The 20,860-nt window shown below is 41.4% G+C and overlaps 1 protein-coding gene and 1 long non-coding RNA gene across 5 annotated transcripts; one reads left to right on the forward strand and one right to left on the reverse strand.

Moving 5' to 3' along the window:
* Positions 1-1,690: 1,690 nt before the first annotated feature.
* Positions 1,691-4,988, reverse strand: LOC309349337. Its single transcript, XR_014159857.1, has 2 exons — positions 4,855-4,988; positions 1,691-2,033 (listed from the first exon to the last, which is right to left on the reverse strand). It is a non-coding gene; the product is annotated as an uncharacterized lncRNA (long non-coding RNA).
* Positions 4,656-20,592, forward strand: EIF4E (eukaryotic translation initiation factor 4E). 4 transcript variants are annotated; one of them, XM_081875147.1, is made up of 7 exons: positions 4,671-4,915; positions 9,007-9,113; positions 11,806-11,901; positions 12,702-12,765; positions 13,412-13,525; positions 16,028-16,167; positions 18,725-20,592. In XM_081875147.1, exons 1-7 carry the CDS (start codon positions 4,898-4,900, stop codon positions 18,837-18,839), a joined length of 654 nt encoding a protein of 217 aa, XP_081731273.1. In that variant the 5' UTR covers positions 4,671-4,897; the 3' UTR covers positions 18,840-20,592. The 4 variants fall into 4 exon arrangements, with proteins under 4 accessions (XP_081731275.1, XP_081731273.1, XP_081731274.1 ...); XM_081875146.1 differs by lacking the exon at positions 4,671-4,915 and adding an exon at positions 5,397-6,734; XM_081875149.1 differs by lacking the exon at positions 11,806-11,901 and having other exon boundaries at positions 4,656-4,915.
* Positions 20,593-20,860: the final 268 nt, after the last annotated feature.

The raw sequence follows: 20,860 nt of genomic DNA on the forward strand, positions 1-20,860 counted from the left end.
CCTCCAGAACAAGTCATCCAACCCTCTGTACAGCATTAGGTTTCACTTAATATCTTCCAATAAAAATATTAATGACTTTGGCTCTAAGACCTGAAATATATGTAGCCATGCTCTTCTAGTTTTTCACAAGAATTTCCACAAAATGAGAAAATAAAGAGAAAATTTGCAGAAAGGGGTGTATCTTGAAGCCAAATTAAAGTACAGTGGTACCTCGGGTTAAGTATTTAATTCGTTCTGGAGGTCTGTTCTTAACCTGAAACACCACTTTAGCTAATGGGGCCTCCTGCTGCCACTGCGCCGCCGCTGCACGATTTCCGTTCTCATCCTGAAGCAAAGTTCTTAACCCGAGGTAATATTTCTGGGTTAGCGGAGTCTGTAACCTGAAGCGTATGTAACCTGAAGCATATGTAACCCAAGGTACCACTGTAATGGCATTCAAACTCCCATCTTGTAAGTTGTAACAGGATGCTGGCATGTGCATAATTAAACATATTATTCTTTCTTTTTTGTCTAGTCACTAATAATAGTTTAATCAAAAATACATTGGATAATGGGAGTACATCAAGAACAGGATGTATTCAACACCCCCCTCCCATTCCTTCCACATTTCATGAATTATGGATATGTAAACTATGATTCAGAGGTGCATATCTGTTTTCAGATCCACTCATAATCAGGTTTATTATATAGTTCCCCTGCAAACCGTTTTTCACACATGCATACTCAGGGAGAATATAAAAAGCTGCAATTCACTTTATTTATTAGAATGTATAAATGCTTAATATTTTACAAATTTCTAAGGGATATACAATATCAAAAACAAACAATAACATTAAACAAAATGCAAACTAAAACCAATAAACACCCATGTGAAAGTATATAAAAGCAAATTATGTAAAACAAAAATTCAGGGCAACATTTACCTGGAAGGAATTATCTAAATAAAGATTCATAGGGTCCAGATTTTAAGCTTCCCCCTTCCCATGTACTACAATCTTATAGGGCAGCTCTGCTTTAGATTTCTTCATTATGTAAAACCAGATGGGTTTCTGCTAGAAGCAGGGCCTTCACTGTGGTGGCAACTACATGCCAGAACACCCCCTCAAGAGATCTGCCAGATTCATTTTTAATAAAAGGTTTTAGGGCAGCTATAAGTACTGTGTAACGACTGTGGTTGTGTCTTGTTTGTGCCACTGCTTGTATTACGGATTTTAAGTTGTATGCCACCTAGAGGTCTCTTGAATCAAACTGGCATGATACAATAAAATTATACCAGTTTATGGAGCAGGATGGAAGTGACTTAAGGGATGAGATGCTGAAGAGGAAACTATAAACCCTGACACACTATTGCTTTTGTGAATGTAAATCCTCATTGGATCATGACCACAAACTACACAAGGGTTTCACAAATGCTGCAAGTGCTCCCGATAAACCTTCCAAAGCAATGGAGCTCTAATAAAACACTCATGGTTCAATTGCTCAAGGGGCAACAAGAACCGTCTAGTTTGAGTGAACAGTGTACATTCATTTGTACTAGTTTCACAGCAAAAGCGAGTAAGCACATTCCAACAAAACTTAACCTTACTTAGGAGTAAGCCTCACTAAACACAGTAACGCCTGCTAGTAAATTTACAGAAGATTGCATCGCACCACTGTCTTATGCATACTTACTTGGGGGGGAAAGCGCCACTGAATACTGGTAAAGATTTAGTTGTGAATCCTGTTCAAACCAATGGGACTTTAGCATCGCCCTACCAACAATAATAATGGAATACAATTCTTCCTAGGCTTGTCTTGTCCTGACGCCTGCATAATAATACGTATGTGAATAGCTCCCGTCCTTCATTGTGGTTCAGTCCAATCTTGTCAACAGCATCTGCTCACCTGAAAATCCGATGAATAAATCAGTTGTTCCCCAGCAACATGAGCTAATCTTAGTGTTTCTGAATTGATTCTAGCAGCTCCAAAATGCTTCATGCAATGATCTGCATAATACAAATATCTTCTTTCCAAACATCCAGTACAAACAGGCACTATGAATGAATGAATCTTTATTTGCGTCAGCCGTCGGCCGTAGCAATAAAACAACAATACAATATACAAAGAATAGAAATAAAAAGTCAATTATATAAAATACATTTTAGGGTTTTGAATCAAAAGTCAAATAGTGGATCTTACTCTGATTGCCACAGCTAAAATCTTTGCAACCTTTGCTGTGAAATAGGCACTATGTTCTCATGCTGCAGCAACATCACCAAGACTTGCAGTTGCATAAAATGCATGCCTAATATACAGGGGGATGGGGGAATCAGCATGCCTTGAAAATTTCTGACAAAAGCAAGCAAGTATATATTTCTTTTTTCACAGTTGCAGTGAATCAATTATAACTTTATGAACACTCTTAATACATTGTGACTTCTAGTTATTGGTCCACTGTAGAGTTTAATTCTTCAGTGGACAGCATATTGATGAAGTGTGTAAATTAAAATATGCAAAAGAATATTACTTATTTTACTCCCACCCCAAGGGCATTTGAAAATAAGTACCTAATAACCAACATATGTATATCTTTGTAACTAAGGAAAGCCAGAGCAGTGCAGATGATCACTTTGGAGACAAACATGATTTTCAGCACATCTACCAAAAAGCTGGAAAGTGCTGAATTGTGATTTGTCCAGCTTCCCCCACCCCCAGGAAAAGACTTGCAAGTTTTCAGCCCTGCCCTGGTTCCTACATAAGAGTTTAGAAGTTTAGAGTCCTAGTTTAATGTCTGTTTTGAAAACAATCTAACTACACAACACCCACTTCAGTAAAATGAGAACCTGACCAACAACAGTGCACTGCCAAAGTAAATTGATACAACCTTCCAGCAGTTGACTTGAAACCCAAGTGCTCGAAGAAGCTCTTCTTTACATACCAACCTGCCTGGAATTTACTCTGATGGGTCTTACTCCTACATAAATGGGAGTAAGATGGCAGGCTTAATGTTTTAAATAGATGAATAAAAATAAAACGTTACATTTTAGGGATTTCAACTGATTGTTTCCATATGCTTGGTTTTGCCATGGAGAGCTTGAGGTGTCATTCAAAGCAATTGACTGGCAAATTTCACAAAGCATAATGTGATTGTAGATTGTAACTCTGGTTATAGTCCTGGTGTAGCAGAGCTACTGCTTCCTAAATCCTGCTACTTTGCTGTGGCCAGGGCAGAAGCTGGAGCAGCAACTTTTAATGAGAAGGAATTTGGTAGTCAGTGGGTAATTGCAGACTCCAGAGCTAGGGTAATTCAGGGCTCTTTGAGCGAATGTGTTAGTGAAGGGGATTAGGATCCTTGGATTCGCCTGACATACCCCAGTTTTGCTTCACACACCAAGTGGAATACTGCCAACAGGGCATCTATTCTATGTCTCCAGTTTTCTGGAGGTATATCTGGAGGCCTCTAGCAGGCTAAAGACTATTCCAACAGCCTTCCCTAGAAGAGAAGTCCTTAATGTCACTTTCAACAGCCCCTCAGGCCAGCTCTGGCAGGCTTTTGGATGGCTCTCTTAGATGACTTTAAAATGTGATTAAAAATTGTGGAAGAACCCACCTACCAAGTTACACCATGGTGCAGAAGGTGTGTAAGTCCCACTCCTGAATTACACAAATCTGTCCTAAAGTCAGGTAGCTAACGTTGGTTTGTGTTTTAAATGGCCATTAGTGCCTTTCCCCTGAATGGAACACATTGTTTGAAGGGTTTGATGATTAAGTCTTCCAAGTTTGCAGAATGCTTTTCTCTTCTAGCCAGGAGGTTTTAAAAAGTCGATTTAACGACAGATTGCCTTTGACTGCGAAGCAGAGTGCCTCATCTCTGAAGGATGCCAGCATTCCTCTTTAACTATTTGTTTACATATTACAGAGTGTGGAGAAATATCCATAGAATTGCCAACAACTACCCTCCTCCCCCCAGCCCCTTGCAATTTTCATCTTCCCATCTGGCAAGGGGGCAGGAAAAATATTCTTTCTGCAGATGAGCATGCCTGTTCCTGAGTTCTAGGGAGGCTTGTGTTTTAAGGCTGAGAAAAGAACCACCTTAAAATAACCATCATAGAAATGTAGAGTAGGAAAGGACCATGAAGTCCAACCCCCTGCAATGCATCTTTTGCATGAGAGTAAGTTTCATGTGCTACCGACTGAGCTGTCTATAGCATTTCAGTGCATTTTGCTTGTTTCTGGCACACAGATCAAGGCAGACGGGCTGCCTCGTCCGATTAGACGCCGCAGGTCGGTAAATTGTCGGATAAATGTGAATATTTTTATCACGTGTGGAAATGGTGAGGCAGCCGCGCCGGTGGATTACTCGTCTGTTGCCCACCAATCAGATTTTGGATGGGGATGTGAATGGCGGTGACTTGAGGGATGAGGAGGGGCTTGCATCACACATGCTGACACCTCCATGACAGAAAGGGGGACAAGCGGCCCGTCCGGCCAAGCCTCAGTGGCGAGACGCAGACAGATTCTGCAGTTGCCGCTTTCGGACTCTAGGGGTCACTTTGCCGTTCCGAGCAGCGCCGCCTCAGCCTGACATGCCCCTGTCTGCCTTTCCCACGTGACTGTCTCTCCTGAAAGGGGGAGGCGGGGAGGAGGAGGGGAAAAGGAAGGAAGGAAGTGGGGGAAAGAACTTCACCGGAGACTACAATTCCCAGAAGCCACCGCTTCACCTTTCCTCCAGCCTCGGACACCGACCCCTCCCCGCAGCGGCCCCCACCCCACGCACGCACGCGCCGAGCCGCCAAAACGGCCGTCGCCCCCACGTGACGCCCCGCCGGCCAATCGCTTTCGAACCTGATTTGTTATCCGCCTCCCCCTTCTTACCTCTCCCCTCCCCTCCGCGCTTGTACGATCAGAGCGATCTAAGATGGCGACGGTGGAACCGGTGAGTGTCCTCGTTCCCGCTTCCTCCCTCTCCGACCCAGCGCCTTCCTTCTCGGCTTCCGGAGGGGCCGGGGAAAGGCCTGGCGGGGGCCAGAAGGCGACCGTAGCGGAGGGAGAATATCCTAGCGGAGGGGTAAAAAAAAAGAGGGAAGGAAGGGAAGGGGCGGCGGCGGCGGGGCCTGGCAATGTGTGTGTGTGTGTGACGCGCGCGCGCGTGTACGGCGAGCCGAAGGTGCCGGCGCGTGCGATGAGGTGACTCGAGGGGAGTAGTCGAGCGGGGCCGGAGGGCGGGGGCGGGTGAGAGGAGAGGAGGGGCGCGTGGCGGGGGGGGGGGTCTAGGCGGGTTCCAAGCGCGAGCCGGATTGTGCCGTCACAGCTTGGGCGGGGGCGTTGAGGGGCGGCAGGGGAGGGGCGGCGAGGCGGGGGAGAGAGGAGACCCGAGAGGGCCCGTGTGAGGGGAGGGAGGCGGGCGAGAGCGTGTCCTACGGGTGGGGGCGAGGACCTAACTTCTTCGTTTTTGGCGTGGTCGGGGGCGCCGCGTGCCGGCTCGGAGGCTCCCGCCGCTTTCTCTCTTCGGCCGCCCCGCTCAAAAACCTCCCTATTTCTCCTTCCCTCGTCAATTCTTGCCCTGCCAGGCGCCACACGGCGCCGTGGCACCTCCCCCATCCCCACGTTTCCCTCAGCGGCCTATTCCTCTCTGGGGCTGGGGCTGGGGCCGGCCTGCCTAGTGGTCGCAGCCTTCTCTTTTCACACCCCGAGAGCGTTTCGTGCCGCCCCGGTCCTTGAGGTAGAAGACGCCACCTTTTTTCGGGGGGTCCCGGGCCTAGTATGCGCACGCCGGCCGCTCTCGCCTTCCTTCTTTCACACCAGTATTTCGCAAGGGAAACGTGGCCATGGGGCGCTCCTTAAGATCGGCTAGGAAGAACCAGCTTTCGGATTCCCCGGACCTCGCCTAAAGCCCTTGGGAATCTGTTGCTTGCGAACGGAAGACTGGCCCAAAGTTGAGCTTCTTCCATACAAATCACCCCCACACCTTGGTGTCTGCTTTCTTTTTTCCCCCTCCCTACCCCACACCCTAGCTTTACACATTTGTCGTGATCAAAAGATCGCTTAAATCTTTAATTTCAAAACAAGAAATTGCTTTGCTTGTTACTGCCACCTATCCCAATGTGGGTGGAGTGGTAACGTTCAAAAGCAGGATTTGGGGGGGAGGTGCGGTGGAGGACTATGACAGCTCATTTAGCAACATTTGTGCTGGGGGAAACTCAGGCTATGAGCCAAGTAGCCCTGTAAATTGGTTCTGACACTGTATATAGGCAGCAGCAGCAAGTTAAACTTGTGTCTTAGAATAGCAACCTTTTACTGAAGGACTGAGTCTTGCCTGACTGTAGCATGAATTCAGTGTGCCCCTCTGCAGTTGACTTTAGGAAAATGTATTCCATTGCTAACCTAATTTTCAAGAGTAGGCATAGTTTTAAAATGTATTATTTTTCTTAGTCCATACACATTATTCTTAGTCCATACACATTAATACAAGCTGCTTCCTAAGCATCAAAGAAACAGAATAACTATGGAGTGATCCATAATTATAATAATCTTAAGTACCCAAACTCATACTCTTAAGTACCCAAACACTTTTGAAAGCTCATTTTCTGATATTTCCCAGTTTTAACAAGTTCCTCATTTTTGTCACTTTCATCATCGTCCAAAGCACAACTGTATGTGGGGTATTTGAAGGGGGCTTGTTTTAAAGTACTATATTTTGCAAGGTATTCATCACCATGATTGAAAACCTTTCTGGACCATGTGGTATTGGAAGGGTAAGTATTCAGTCTTTAGTTTTGTATCTGTAATGTTTTATGCACCAGCACTAATTTTGTTATGAGTAACTTGGATTCCTAGTTGAAGAGATGATGACTATATGATGTGGATTGTTCAAAGGCATTCTTAAGGAAGAGTGTGATGGGCAGATTAGAGCATGTAATTACAACAAAGAATGCAGGTGATAAATAAGTGTTTCATCAGTACCTGTGCTGGCAGTGTCAAATTGCTATTTTCTGTTTTCTAATTTTAATTGACATAGTTTTGAAGACCATTGTTAGTCAGCAGACAGATACTTGGATTATCTGGCAATGCAGCATTATTTGACACACATAATTTTAATTTTTTATTGTCATAATTGGCTTTATTTTTTTAAATATCTTCAGTTTCTAGAAGTAGCTTCCTTTCAGGTTCAGAATCTTGAGGAGTGGTAACTAGTAGTAAGACCACATTTCTTGGGACTGCCCAGAGTTCTTGACTCACTGGACTGGATTCTTACTTAAGATAGGCTGAAATCAATGGGACCTAAATTATTTATGAGTAAGTTTGCACATTGATTTCAGTGGGAACAAAGATCAAATAACCTAATATTGATCCAGTCCGTTGTGTCTCCTGTTTCTGTGTGGTCTCAAATTTACTAAGGTCCAAACTTGTAGCTGTGTATAGTCTTAAGTTTAGTAAACAGCTTTCAGCATCATATTGTCAAGTCTTGCAAATTAGGATAGAAAATGGCATAACAGAACCCAATAGTTACTTAATCCTGCCATATTTTCATATGCTGGGGCAGTTTAGTGGTTAAGAGAGCCAGTGTGATATGTTGGACTTGGATCTTGGAGACCAGAGTTTGAATCTCTACTCAGTCATGAATCTCACAGGGTGACCTTGGGCCAGTCACATTCTCTCAACTTAAGATACCTCATTGGGTTCTTGGGAGAATAAAATGAGGAGATGGAGAACTCTGTACTCCATCTTGAGCTGCTTGGGAGAAAGGTGGGATATAAAAAGAATAAATAAAAACAAAGAAATAAATGTTACAAAGCTTTTAAAAATCTAGCAGAGGCAGTGGCACCACTGAAATTGCAAATTTAATTTACAATTGACTCAATTTAGGCATGTTCACCTTATGCAATTACACCTTTACATGGTTGATGGCTGTCTAGTTGAAATTGCACAAATTAATAAAGGCAGAGTTTAAAAGCTCTTTTTGTGCAGGGTTTTTCTAATGCGGAAAGAGGTTTTACGCTCTACTCCTAGCTTACTGAACTCTGGGAGGCTCTTGCGACATCTTGCCAAAGTTTGTGAGAGAGCCTCCTAGAGCCCAATAACCAAGGCGGAAAGGGGAGGGTGTAAGACCTGTTAGGCGCCAACTCTGGAATGTAAGACTGCTTGTACAGGGGCAGTTTCAGCGGGGTGTTTCGACTAAACAATTTTTTTGTGTATATGTGCCATCTGTGGAATGTAACCCCCTGTACAATATACAAATGGAGTATGTACTACATTATGACCAGATAGGGCTATCTGTTATTGAAGAGGTACACTGGTATCAGTGTTCAAGATCTTGTCGCCCTTTGGATCTAGACAAATTCCTTGAGAGTTAGGATGAAGCCTAATTGCAATGGAACCGACTATGTGATGTTCACTGAGAAATAGTAATTATAGTTTGCTTTAAAAAAACAAAACAAATGTAATTGTCTTTTACAATTTTAATGTTTTATTTTTTATAAACCACTTGGGTGTTCTATTATAATTGGTTGGTGTATAGATTTTGTTAAGTAAAGTAAATTGATGTTGCATTGAAGAGTGACATTTCCACACGTTTAGAAATCCATAGAGATCCTGAGCCAAGTGGTAGTTTTGATCAGGGCCATCCCACCCATGGGGCAAGGTAACCTGCCTCAGCTGGCAGGATCCACAGGGGCAGCAAATCCCCATGTAGATCTTCACTCATTCTTCCTTCTCTGGCATGGAAAGGGGCCCCATTTTGTGGTTCTCCTCAGGTTCAAAATGTCTTGGGCTGGCCCTGATTTTGATAATCTGCTTTTATGTACCTACAGCTGTGTGAGAAGAATACCCTTGTCCTCCACATGAATAAGCTATTCTAACTCTAATGGTACAGTGTCCACATTTGCAAAATCATGGTCAAATTCATTATTATTAGGAGTTGGAAGTATATTTGGATGTGCTCATCCTGCAAAAAGGAAAACCTATGCAACATAGTATTATCAGAATAGTAAACATGCAACAAGTCAACTTTGTATTTTGTTTATATAGGAAACCACTTCTAACCCTCAGACTTCAGAAGAAGAGAAAACCGAAACACCAGCAAGTCAGGAGGTAGTCAGTCCTGAACCATACGTTAAGCATCCATTACAAAACAGGTGAGACATGTTTCCTCTGAACAATATAATAGAATGTTATAACTTACAGATATGAATTACATTTAAAACATTGTTTGCAAATTCCTGTGAAAACTTGTTTTACTGCAATTTTTGACTAAAGGATGAAAATAAAAATCTAACCTTTATGATGGACTAAACGAGTATAAAGTGGATGTATTTCAAGAAATTGTAAAAGGAGAGCCTTCTACCTTTACAACCATGCAAACAAGATTGTAAAGCAGCTGGGATCTGGCTTGTAGTGCACACAATGGACCTAACCTCAGCAGCATGGCTTGAATTTGGTGATAATTTGTGTGCCGAATGCAAAGGAAAAATCAGGAGCATGGCTTACATTTGGTGCAGTTGGGAGTCGACTGACTGCTGACCTACAATAACACTCCTGATTGCCCCTTGGAACATCACCTGTACCACACATGATGTCATATGGCGTACGGTGAGCATGGCTGGGGAAGAATGGCCTTGTGGTTCAAATTAGGATTTCTGTGGGCAGGAGGTTCTAGACCCTTGATGTACAGCTTTGAACTGCAGTATTGCTGCATGATAAATAGCTCTTGTTTCAAACAGGACGGAAGAGGGGCAGCCCTGGAGAGGACACTTCAGTACTGTTAAAGCAGCAAAAAGAACACTGGAAAACCAGTTATGAGTTTCTAGTCTATGCAGCCACAGCAGGTGCTGTGATTTTCCAGAGGTTTGACTTCACCCCAGAAGCACATTCCATTGTCTCTTAAGACAGATGGATGCCCTCAACATTTCATAAAATCCTAGAATTGTAGAGTTGGAAGGGACCTCAAGAGTCATCTAGTCCAAACTCCTGTGATGGAGGAATCTCAAGTAAAGCATCCGTGACAGGTGGCCATCCAGCTTAAGAACCTCCATGTAAGGAGAGTCCCAAGGGAGTCTGTTCCACTGTCAAACAGCTGTTACAGTCAGAAAATTATTCCTGATGTTTAGTCGGAATCTCCTTTCTCATAACTTGAATTGCAATACCTCAGCATTGCAGATAACACTTCTACCTTCCTAGAAAGCTTTCAAAGGTTCTAGGCTTCTCTCGCACGTGTTTCATTTGAACCAAGTTAGAATCTGCTTTAACCTTTTCTGAAGTAATCTTTTCAACTTTTAAAATATGGGCTGAATTCTGAGGGCTGCCTTTGTTTTGTTTAAGAAGACTTTTATACTGCTTATAGACCAACTAAGTTTGTTCTGATACAAGCTTTCGCGTGCATGCACATTACTTCAGATACCAGAACAAATTTAATTGGTCTATAAGGTGCTACTAGACAATTTTTTATTATTTTTATTTCGACTGTGTCAGACCAACACTGCTACCTACCTGAATCTTTTATACTGCTTAATCATCATAAACAAAATATTTATTAATAATACTGGTAATAAAACTTTTGAAATTTATATTTCACTTCATTTAACTGTGAATGATTAAGGGAACAGTCCTTTAATTATTGATGTCCATTTGACCTACTCAGTGCCTTAGGTGAGAACGCAGTTTTCATAAGAGCCTGGCTGGATCAGACCAAGAGTTGGTTGCCAGCAGGCAAGTCAGATACTTCTGGGAAGTCCAGATACAGAGCATATAGACCACAATCCGATCCCATTGTTTACCCCTTAGCAAATACTATATTGTCTCTTAAGTATTACAGTATGTGGGTTTACAGCTAATCATATAATGTGGCACTGAGAGAGTTGTAACATAGATATCAGAATATGATGTGTTCATAGCTTAAAACACATACGAATGTGTAATGAAATCTGTGCTTTTAGAATTTTAGTGGCTTCAGTTTACAGATTTTCTTGTTTCAGGAGATAAACTGCTAGGAGCAAGAGACTACCTTTTTTTAGTCCATTGTTAATCCTGCTTTACGATTTTTTCCCTTCCTCTTGCTGAAAGACCTGCATTGCTGCAATTTCTTGACACTTTTAAGATGAGTTACAGCTGGTAAAAGATACAATGGTGCTGGTGTAGTGTTAGGTTCTCATTACCAAAATAGGTTGCCTCCCCCAAATTTCTCTAATCAAATCTCCTTGTCCCAGGTCAGTGTGACCCTGTAAAAACAGTGTTCCTGGTTATTCTAATTTGGATAGCTCAGGTATTTCTGAATGTATTGAAGCTGTGTTGCATTTTCAAGAGTAGTTTAAAATAGCACACTCCTAATAGTTTTAGTGAAATAAGAATGTTGATATTGCACTCCTTGAGTGGTTGACTTAGTAGAATGTATAACTTCGCAGAACAATACTCGGCAACTCTACAAGTCTGTGGATTCTATGTGCTTTCTGAAGTTTTGCCTAGAGCAGTATCCCCATCCAAAGAAGTACATATATAGCAGCTGCACTGTGCACAAAGCACTTTTTTTTAAAGCTAAAATTTTGTTGTTGTTGTTGTTCTTTCTTAGGTAAGCATTCATTATATCTAAATATAAATATTGGCCTTCCATCAAATTCTTTTTCCGTCAGCTTCGCGATCTAGAGCCTCAGTACCTTGCCCAGTTCAGTGGGATCTGAAAATTAAATTAAACCTGTGGGCATTCTTGCTATCTATAATTTTCTTTCCTAAATTTCTTCTGTGTTGTATGATTTTTCAGTCCTTACTATTCTTAGTCATAATAAGACACTGAATAATAAAACATAGTAGCCTAACAAGAAATCAATATTTTTTCAGGTGGGCGCTCTGGTTCTTTAAAAATGACAAAAGTAAAACCTGGCAAGCAAATCTTCGTCTGATCTCAAAGTTTGATACTGTTGAAGATTTTTGGGCGTAAGTGAAGCTTCTTAGATGCCGGTCTCATTCATTCTTGAAGTATTTCTTTATAGTATACTAATGTGTAGCTTTTTAAATCAGCTTGTACACTAGCTCGGAGCCTCTGTGGGAAGGTTTATACTGCATTTTTCAAAACTCAATTGAACATGAAATTTGAATTTCCCCCTTTCTGTTCATTATGCAGGATGACATAAGGAAAAAGAGGGAACCTAGTAAGTTGAATGAAAGGGATCTGGCAAATACCTTGATTTTTAAAAATTGACAGATGAAGCACAATTCAGGAAAATCTCTGCAGGCACAGACTAAAAATCCTTCAGAGTTTTTTAGTAGAAAAAGTAGCTGATTATGAAACTAGGAGAACTATAAACAGTCAGCTTCAGTACCTATCAAGTATTGGGGACTCCTATGAGCTATGCTTATTAAGTCAGGATGACTAACCTGTGACACACTAGATGTTGCTGGACTACAACTCCTTTCATCCCTGACAATTAACCATGGGGCTGATAGGAGTTGAGTCTAATGGGAACCACAGGTTAGCAACCCTTGTCCAAACATTTCAGGTAATAAAAATGTAGAAGCAATTGTCTTACATTGTCAGCGTTCCTTGTCCTATACACATGTGACTGGATTTCATTTTTAATTATTTCCCCATGCCATGAAATTAATTGTTGAGAATAAGTTTATATTCCTACTTAAAGCACCTTAAAATTTAAGATGCTAGCCTGATTTATTGTGGTGAAATCTGCACTGCTTGTGATAGTTCACTTTCTTAATTGTGTTTTGCTTTTTCCAAATAGGTTATATAACCATATCCAGCTCTCTAGTAACTTAATGCCCGGTTGTGACTACTCACTGTTTAAGGTATGCAGAGTAAACTTAAGTATTAGCTTGTTAATTATTATGAATAATGTTACTAGTTTTGGGTCCCCTGTCTTAAAATGTCTTAAGACTGTATGTAAACCACACTACTCTACCTCCACAGAGTCTAGAATTTCCTTGTTGCACATTCATAGCTTGACACTTGATTTCTATAATGTGTTCAGGCACACACTAGTGAACTTTGCTGTTTGAGTGAGGTGTGAATTGCTAATCTTGCCTTGCCACACACTGCCTCTTTCCATACTACTGTCTATAAATGAAATCCTTTTTCTAGGTAGTCCTGAAACTTCTCTGGCAGTACGAAAGTCTTTCCATACATTGGTTGTATCCAACAAAGTCTTTCCACTAGCGCAAAAGCAAGAGGCCTTTCTCTCCCCACCCCAGTCTACTGCAGTTAATTGGGGAAAGCCTCAGAACAGAGGGGTCCTGTTAGGCGGTTGGAATTTCTTGCACCAACAGGATAACTTAGTTGGGTACAACCCATTGCATTGCAGGTGGTATTAAGACAAATGAGTTAAAATCTTAATGCCATGAGAATAGCTGGGCTCAAATGCTACATTAAAATGGAGTGATATTGCGTTGGGCATCATATAGATTTATTGTTTTCTGCTCAAATTGCACTTTTTAGGATGGTATTGAGCCCATGTGGGAAGATGAGAAGAATAAACGAGGAGGACGGTGGCTAATTACACTAAACAAACAGCAGCGACGAAGTGACCTTGATCGCTTCTGGCTAGAGACAGTAAGTTTTTTTGTGCTATTTTGTTCTGCTTAAATTTGAGAGATGAACTCTTCCAAAATTCCTGAAGGGAGGAGGCATGTTGAAGAACCCATCAGTTGCCACTTCTATGTACCTGTGGGTGGTGGTGTAACAACTTGTGCAGACATTGTGTCTCTCATGGTTAGACCATTAGCTGCTCAAGGTGTAATGGGTTCCCTAGGCATTGAATCCAGGCTCATTAACATGGTCCACCCCAAGTATTTGTGAAGCTTATGGGATCCCTGGGAGGCAGGGAGTTGTGGGGAGGTGGTAGTGCTAATTCTGATTTGGTGAAGGGGAATAGATAGGATTTCCCCCTTGCAATCATAAACAAACGCCTCCAAATGGCACTGAAAACTATGCAACAGGTAGAATAACTGCAGGACAAATAGGACAACACATGCTGAATTCTACTGAGTATGCCATAGTACAGTGGTACCTCTGGATGCGAACAGGATCCGTTCCAGAGCTCCGTTCGCATCCTGAAGCGAACGCAACCCAAGTCTGCACAGGTCACGATTCCGCGCATGAGCATGGCGTCATTGTGAACGTCTACGTGAGCGGCAAAACCCGGAAGTAACGCATTCCGTTACTTCTGGGTCGCCGCGGAGTGCAACCCAAAAACACTCACCCGAAGCTACTTCAACCCGAGGTATGACTGTACCTATTTGTAGACCTTTTAGACAACAAAGGAAGTTGTTCATCATCTTTGTAAAATTGTATCCTGTTGGGATGCTTTTGTTTTGAGAGGATTTGTGTTGTCACATGAGGGCTTAACAAAGTGGAAGGAATTTGCAGTTTACTGTAGACTTGCTCTTGCATTTTTGTATGTGGATCCCAGCCCTAAATTTGCATTCCCTGGATCCTGATATCGGAAAAGGAACCCCTCGGCATGGGTGGCTGCTTGCATGTAGCACAGGACTCCTTTTCAGAGGTTGCTAGCCAAGGGACACAAAATCAGTGGTGGGGCCAACATGCCTCCTGCTTCAACATGTGCATTCCTTACATATGAGTAATCTCTAAATAGGACTTGACACAAATTTGGTAGTTTTCTGATAAATCACTCAGGTCTCTGACTTGCTTGTGACAGAGTTCTGGCCCGGGGTGTCAGAAGGTGCCTCTTGTTGCAGTTACATAGATTATTTCGGCCTCATTTGCCTTGGGCAAATTAACATTGTGTTCAGGGTTTTGAAGAACACCACATCTTTAGCTCCATGCCCATTTACATTTGGACTTCTTGGTATTTTTGATGCAGTGGACCAGTTTAGATGGCTAGTAGGGATATTTGGTCTGGCTCCTGAGTAATTTGATTTCTTTGTCCATCCAAGGGTCCTTAATTGTAGCTCTGCCCTTTCAGGTTGACAGTGTGGAGTTATGTGGAGCTCAGTTTATTGCCAGTGGTTTCTAACATATAACTGAAGACGCTGAGAGTTTGGAACTGATTGCCATCAATACCCTGATACCATCCAGCTCTTAACTGAACAACTACAAAGAGCTATCTCAATTCTAAATCTATGGTAGATGAAACAGACGGAATTTGCATTCTGGGCAAGAAAGAGTACAGTGGGCCCACCACTTATGCAAGGGTTCAGTTCTTGGGGTCGGTGCCCAAAGGCAAAATTGTACAAAGTTGGGAACATTTGGAACTGCTCACCCTCTGCCACAAGGCAAAGGGTTGCATATTGGGCCCTGGGAAAGTTGCAGGAGGGCCCTAGACCTGCCCAGTACAGTGGTGCCCCGCAAGACGAACGCCTCGCAAGACGGAAAACCCGCTAGACGAAAGGGTTTTCCGTTTTGGAGGCGCTTCACAAAACGAATTTCCCTATGGGCTTGCTTCGCAAGACGAAAATGTCTTGCGAGTTCCTGCGGTTTCCCCCCCTTTCCCCCCCTTTTCCTAAGCTGTTAAGCTGCTTATCAGCTGATCCGCTGATAAGCCGCTTATCAGCTGATCGCTAAAAGCCACTAATAGCGCTAATCCGCTAAGCTGTCAATGGGCTTGCTTCGCAAGACAAAAAAACGCTATACGAAGAGCCTCACGGAACAGATTAATTTCGTCTTGCGAGGCACCACTGTATGGGAAATAAATGGAGAGCAGGGAACAACAGGTTTTCCCCACTCACCACATATTTTTTTACTTTTCCTCATCTGTGTATGGTTGTGATGAGTAAATTGTGTATAAGTAAATTAAGTGTAAGTTGTGGCCCACTGTATTACAAACACTTGGCAACAGGTTGATCTTAGTGGTAATCTCATCAGGTAAGATCCTGTGGATACACAAATCAGGGATTGCCTGCATTGTTCTTCAGATAGCCGATGTGTGGTGTTCTCTGGTTTCCTGTCAAAGACAGTTGAAAATTCTTTCATATTATTGGTTATCTTGGGAGTGTTGAAGAGTTTCTTGTCTTATGTAGTGTTCATTTTCTTCCATTCATTTGGTTGTCCTTTTCTATTTAGATTGTTTAATGGTCTATTACTCTTTTATAGCTGTTGTGCCTTATTGGAGAGTCCTTTGATGACTACAGCGATGATGTATGTGGAGCAGTTGTTAATGTTAGAGCCAAGGGTGATAAAATAGCAATATGGACTACTGAATGTGAAAACAGGGACGCTGTTACACATATAGGGTAAGTTATGCTGAATAATCTGCAGTATACTGTCTTCCTAAGAATACCCTACATGTGGAGCTGGTTCAGACATCGCTATAAACCAGGCAGAAGGAATTACTGACCTGTGGGTCAAATTAGGAGCCTTACAAGTCCAGCCATGCCGCCCCATTGATCACCTGACACCCTATGACAAAGGTGTGGGATTGGTAAAGCTATGGTGACAAAGGAACAATCAAGAGACTTTCAGTATAGTCCCGATTGTTCCTTTGCAGCAGGGCTTGAGCACGGAATACAAATCCTGCTGATGGCTGGCAGACTTGGGTCATCTTGACACCATGACAACAGGTTATTTACAAGTGGGTGGATTTGCCCGACAGTCAGAAACGGCCCACAGAGGGGTGGCTACTTCTTCACCCAGCCCAGTGGACAAAAGTGATTTCCCACCTCTGCTATAAACCATGGCTTATTGTGATAGGAACAATATGTTGCAAGGCTTGAGCACAGACACTTTCCAGTTCCTCCAGCATTACTCCAAGGAGAAGATCAAAAGCTTTTACTTCAGGGTTTTTTTGTTTTTTAAAGAAAGGTAGCTTGTTTTGTCCAAATCCAACTAACTGGCTAATATTGATGATGGTTTGCAAATTTCAAAGCATGTAATACGAAGTTTGTTTGTTTCCAAAAAAAACATAATTAACCACTGTTAAGAGTATGGATGTAATGCTAAACTGCAGTTAATTGCAAATGGAAGCAAGAGCGTCCCATCTCCTCCATGGCCACACTGGAGAAGGAATGGAAATGTATAAGCCCCAAACTTATTGCAGCTCATTCCCATCACAGTAAACCATGGCTTATCATGATGCCAACACTCTTCCACTATGTGCAGCCTAATCTTACACATTCTCATAATCTTTACTCAAAAATCTTACTCTGTTCGGTGGAACTTAGTCTCAGGTAAATGTGCATAGATCTGCAGCCTGTTTCCATTGATACCAAGGATAATGAAGGAAATTGAAACAACTCCATCCTCTTGGGAATGTTCAGCTGAAACTGTTACTCTTTCACAAGTATGATGTAATGGTTTGTTTCTGGACAGTTTCACAGTGGGTACTAATTTCAGTTGCAAAAGATTGGAGATTATAATGTTGCTTAAGCATGAAATATACCCTATGACTTTATATTCTACATATTACAGAATGAGGAGGTTTAATTCAGAGTATATTTAAATTCTATGAAAGTATATTAAATCCATTGAAGCCAAATGAACATGGATTTGGAAATACATAGACTTTTGAATGAGTATTTATTGAAAGGAAAACTGTGATTGCAAGCATCTGCATTTATCGTGCATACAGCATATTGTCCACTATTGGACATACACTTAGTTACTTGTAATTGCTGTCATTGAATGAGCTGAATAAATCAAAGGTGTTCTGTAAAGTTAAGACTGGCCACGTTTCTCTGAAAATAGAAGTTTTGTGTCAGAGCTAATAAATCTTTGTGCAAATGTTATGAGATAGCTGTGGTCATGTCAGGAATCAAACATTATTTTGGCTGCAAACCTAAGCACCCTTACGTGGTACAAAGGGACCTCTGAGTAGGCTTGTGAAGCATTGCAATTAGTATTGGAATAGGATTCTATTTTGAGAACTGCACTACAATATGCCTGACTTACAGCTGTGCGTGTGCTAGTGAATGAATTAACTTTATCTAAGCCAGCTGGAGGGTCTGGACCCCCTAGGTTACGGGCCTGATTCAAGGTGGGTTGCAGCAGTAGCACAGTCACCATGCAAATACGGTAAAAGGTTAAATAATGGGTTCCCGAATGCTTCTTTGGGTTAAAACTGAGTCCTGGGTCTGAAAAGGTTGAAGATCCCTGAAATCGACAGTGATCTCAGTCCAGACCTCCAGCCTACAAAATGAGACCAGCTTCCCATTATTCAAAGGATGTAATCACGGCTTTCTCACCTGTAATTGTTGTGCAGAAGATGAAATTTGGCAGGTGTGCACTTTCACCTTTGTGTGATAAGCTGCACTTGCCAAACTTCCTTCCTTAATGTAGCTGTTAGTGGCAAAAGAGTTTTCTGCCCCCTTGCATCTATTTCTGCCTTTTTCCTTAAATAGCCTAAATGAGATAAATAAAATGATGCTGAAGTGACAGCTGCTAACAACCTTAAGGGGGGTGGGCCGTGAGCTGCCAGTGGGAGACAGGTGGTTTTAAGGGACATTCAGCCTGTAATAGCCTTTCTTTGAAAGTAGAGATAAGTCAGAGCTTACTAAAAAAAGGTTACATGATAGTGAGTCCTGGTGATTCATTATGGATATAATGAAGAGCAGTTAGATTTGTCAGATGATAGCATCAGTTATTGGGCAGATTAAGTTGAAATGGAGAATATGTGAAAACAGTATGAATTGACTGCTGAGATGTTTGAGATTTTTATAACAGCCAATTTAGTATTTAAAAGTATCTAAAACTCTCTGAATTTTTTGGATTGAGAGCTTTCATATGTGAAACTAGCATCTTGTTCTCTTCCGTTGAATACTATTTAAACAGATATTTTATGTTTTTATTTCTCAGGAGAGTGTACAAAGAAAGGTTAGGACTTCCTCCAAAGATAGTGATTGGTTATCAGTCCCATGCTGACACAGCTACTAAGAGCGGCTCCACCACTAAAAATAGGTTTGTTGTTTAAGAAGACACCTTCAGAGTATTTCATAGGAGACTGCGTCAAGCAATCGAGATTTGGGAGCTGAACCAAAGCCTCTATATAAAAGCAGAGTGGACTGCATTTAAATCTGATTTCCATCTAAATGTTGCTAAATTTGTGAAAGTCTCATTTGCTTTTGTCTTGTACTTCTATGTTTGTTTTTCTCCCCCATTTTTGGCTGAAGTAACCTTTATCCAATCAAAGAATTTCAGTACATTTGCCCACTGAAACCATAAAGGTCTCCCTAGCCCACTCTGTGATGCTTCTTAGGAAAGTAAATATTATATTAAATATATCCCAAAAACAGTGCCATTTCTACAGGGGAAGAAACTACTACTTTTTCACCTTTGCATTGTATGCAACATGTTTTGCTGGTTTGAAAGAATAATATCATGCATACATTTTTCTAGCAAATATTTCTTTATACAGCATTGTCTTTGCTGTAATGGATGCTGATGGCTGCTAGATTTAATTTATTGTTTCCCTCTCTGATAACATTAGTGATATTCTAATTTCAGTTCTTGCTCATGTAACATTGGTGAAGGATCTATCTGGGAATATGAAAAAAGGTTTAATAAACATTAATTTTGTGCATTCTTTGGTAATTATTTTGTAACATCAAAGCTTTGCTACGAGTTTCATGCATTTCAAGTCAAATCAGTGATATGTTTGTGTGATTTCCTGAACATAATTGTGGATTTTTAAAAATGTAACACCATAATTACATTCCTTACTAGAAATAGTATTCCTGTTTTTTGTATCTTATGCTGTATTTTAACACTTTGTATTCCTTAGGTTATATTTTGCTTTGGTTTAAGAACAGCTCGAATAGAAACGCAGTCCCATTCATATTAAGACAGTGTACAAAACTGTAAATAAAATGTGTACAGTGAATTGTCTTTTAGACAAGTAGATTCGTCCTTTTATTTCATTATATTGACTTGTTTTGTACTACTACTGAAAAGGCGGTCTCTATTGTGGCCTCTGTAGTAGGCAAGGTTGAGCCTTAAGGTAGCATTTAATTCGAGTTGTGCTAGATTTTAATAGATAGTGTTATCTTCAGACAGAACTGCATTGCGGTGACTATATCTTAAATGGATATGTTTGTTTAACTGTTCAGTGAATTACATTGCTGTTTGGTCAGCATGCTCAGAAATGGAATAATCCAATGGAACATAATAGCTGAAAGCTGGCCTGCCACTGCAACAACAGGAAACAGAAAATCTGGAACTAATAAACTGGGTGTCAGAAAATGAGCAAACTGTATTTACTTTGCAGAACTATAACAAAATGGCTTTCTGGCTCTGGAAGTGGTGGCTTGGAGAGTAGAAGTTTGGTACCAGTTACCACACTAAGTTATGTTAACTTTCTCAGTACTGTACCAAAATACAGGCCATGGTAACTAGATGGTACAGCCATTATTGCACCAAGTAGGAGTTCTGAGGAATCCTGGGAGTGTGTTTAGCTGACAAAAATCTGAACATTTTGATTTGAAAGCTGTCTCTAAAACAGTTCTTCTGTTATGTAGAACTTCAGTTATACTAAGGTTGACATTTGCCGCACTTATGGTAAATGTCATGGTGGGAGACCTTTCCCCAGGTGTGCTGGTTTTGCCTTTTGGTTCTTGCAGGCTATCCAGCATGAACCCAAGTAGCCTTTTGTATAAAAACTGATACTGTATTATTGCAGTTAATACTACCCCCTCCCCTGTAATAAATGGAATCACTCTTGTATTAAAGCATATGTGGTGTGTAATAATGTCTAATGCTATTTGACACAATGAAATGACAGAGTTCCTGGCCAACTAGAGTGATTGGTCTGTAGGTCTGTAAGGTTTTGTAAAAGTCATGCTTGTCAACAATCATAGGACTGGATATAACAAGCTTTGGATTTGACTGCAAATTGAAACCATGCTTAAAGCGGGTAGCCCCCCTCTGCGAGTACAATTAATCACGATGCAGGAAATAAGTAGCTAGGATCAGTGATACTTTAAAAGAATCAATAAT

Source organism: Podarcis erhardii, assembly GCF_964252035.2.
Source record: "Podarcis erhardii genome assembly, chromosome: 9".
Lineage (NCBI taxonomy): Eukaryota > Metazoa > Chordata > Lepidosauria > Squamata > Lacertidae > Podarcis > Podarcis erhardii.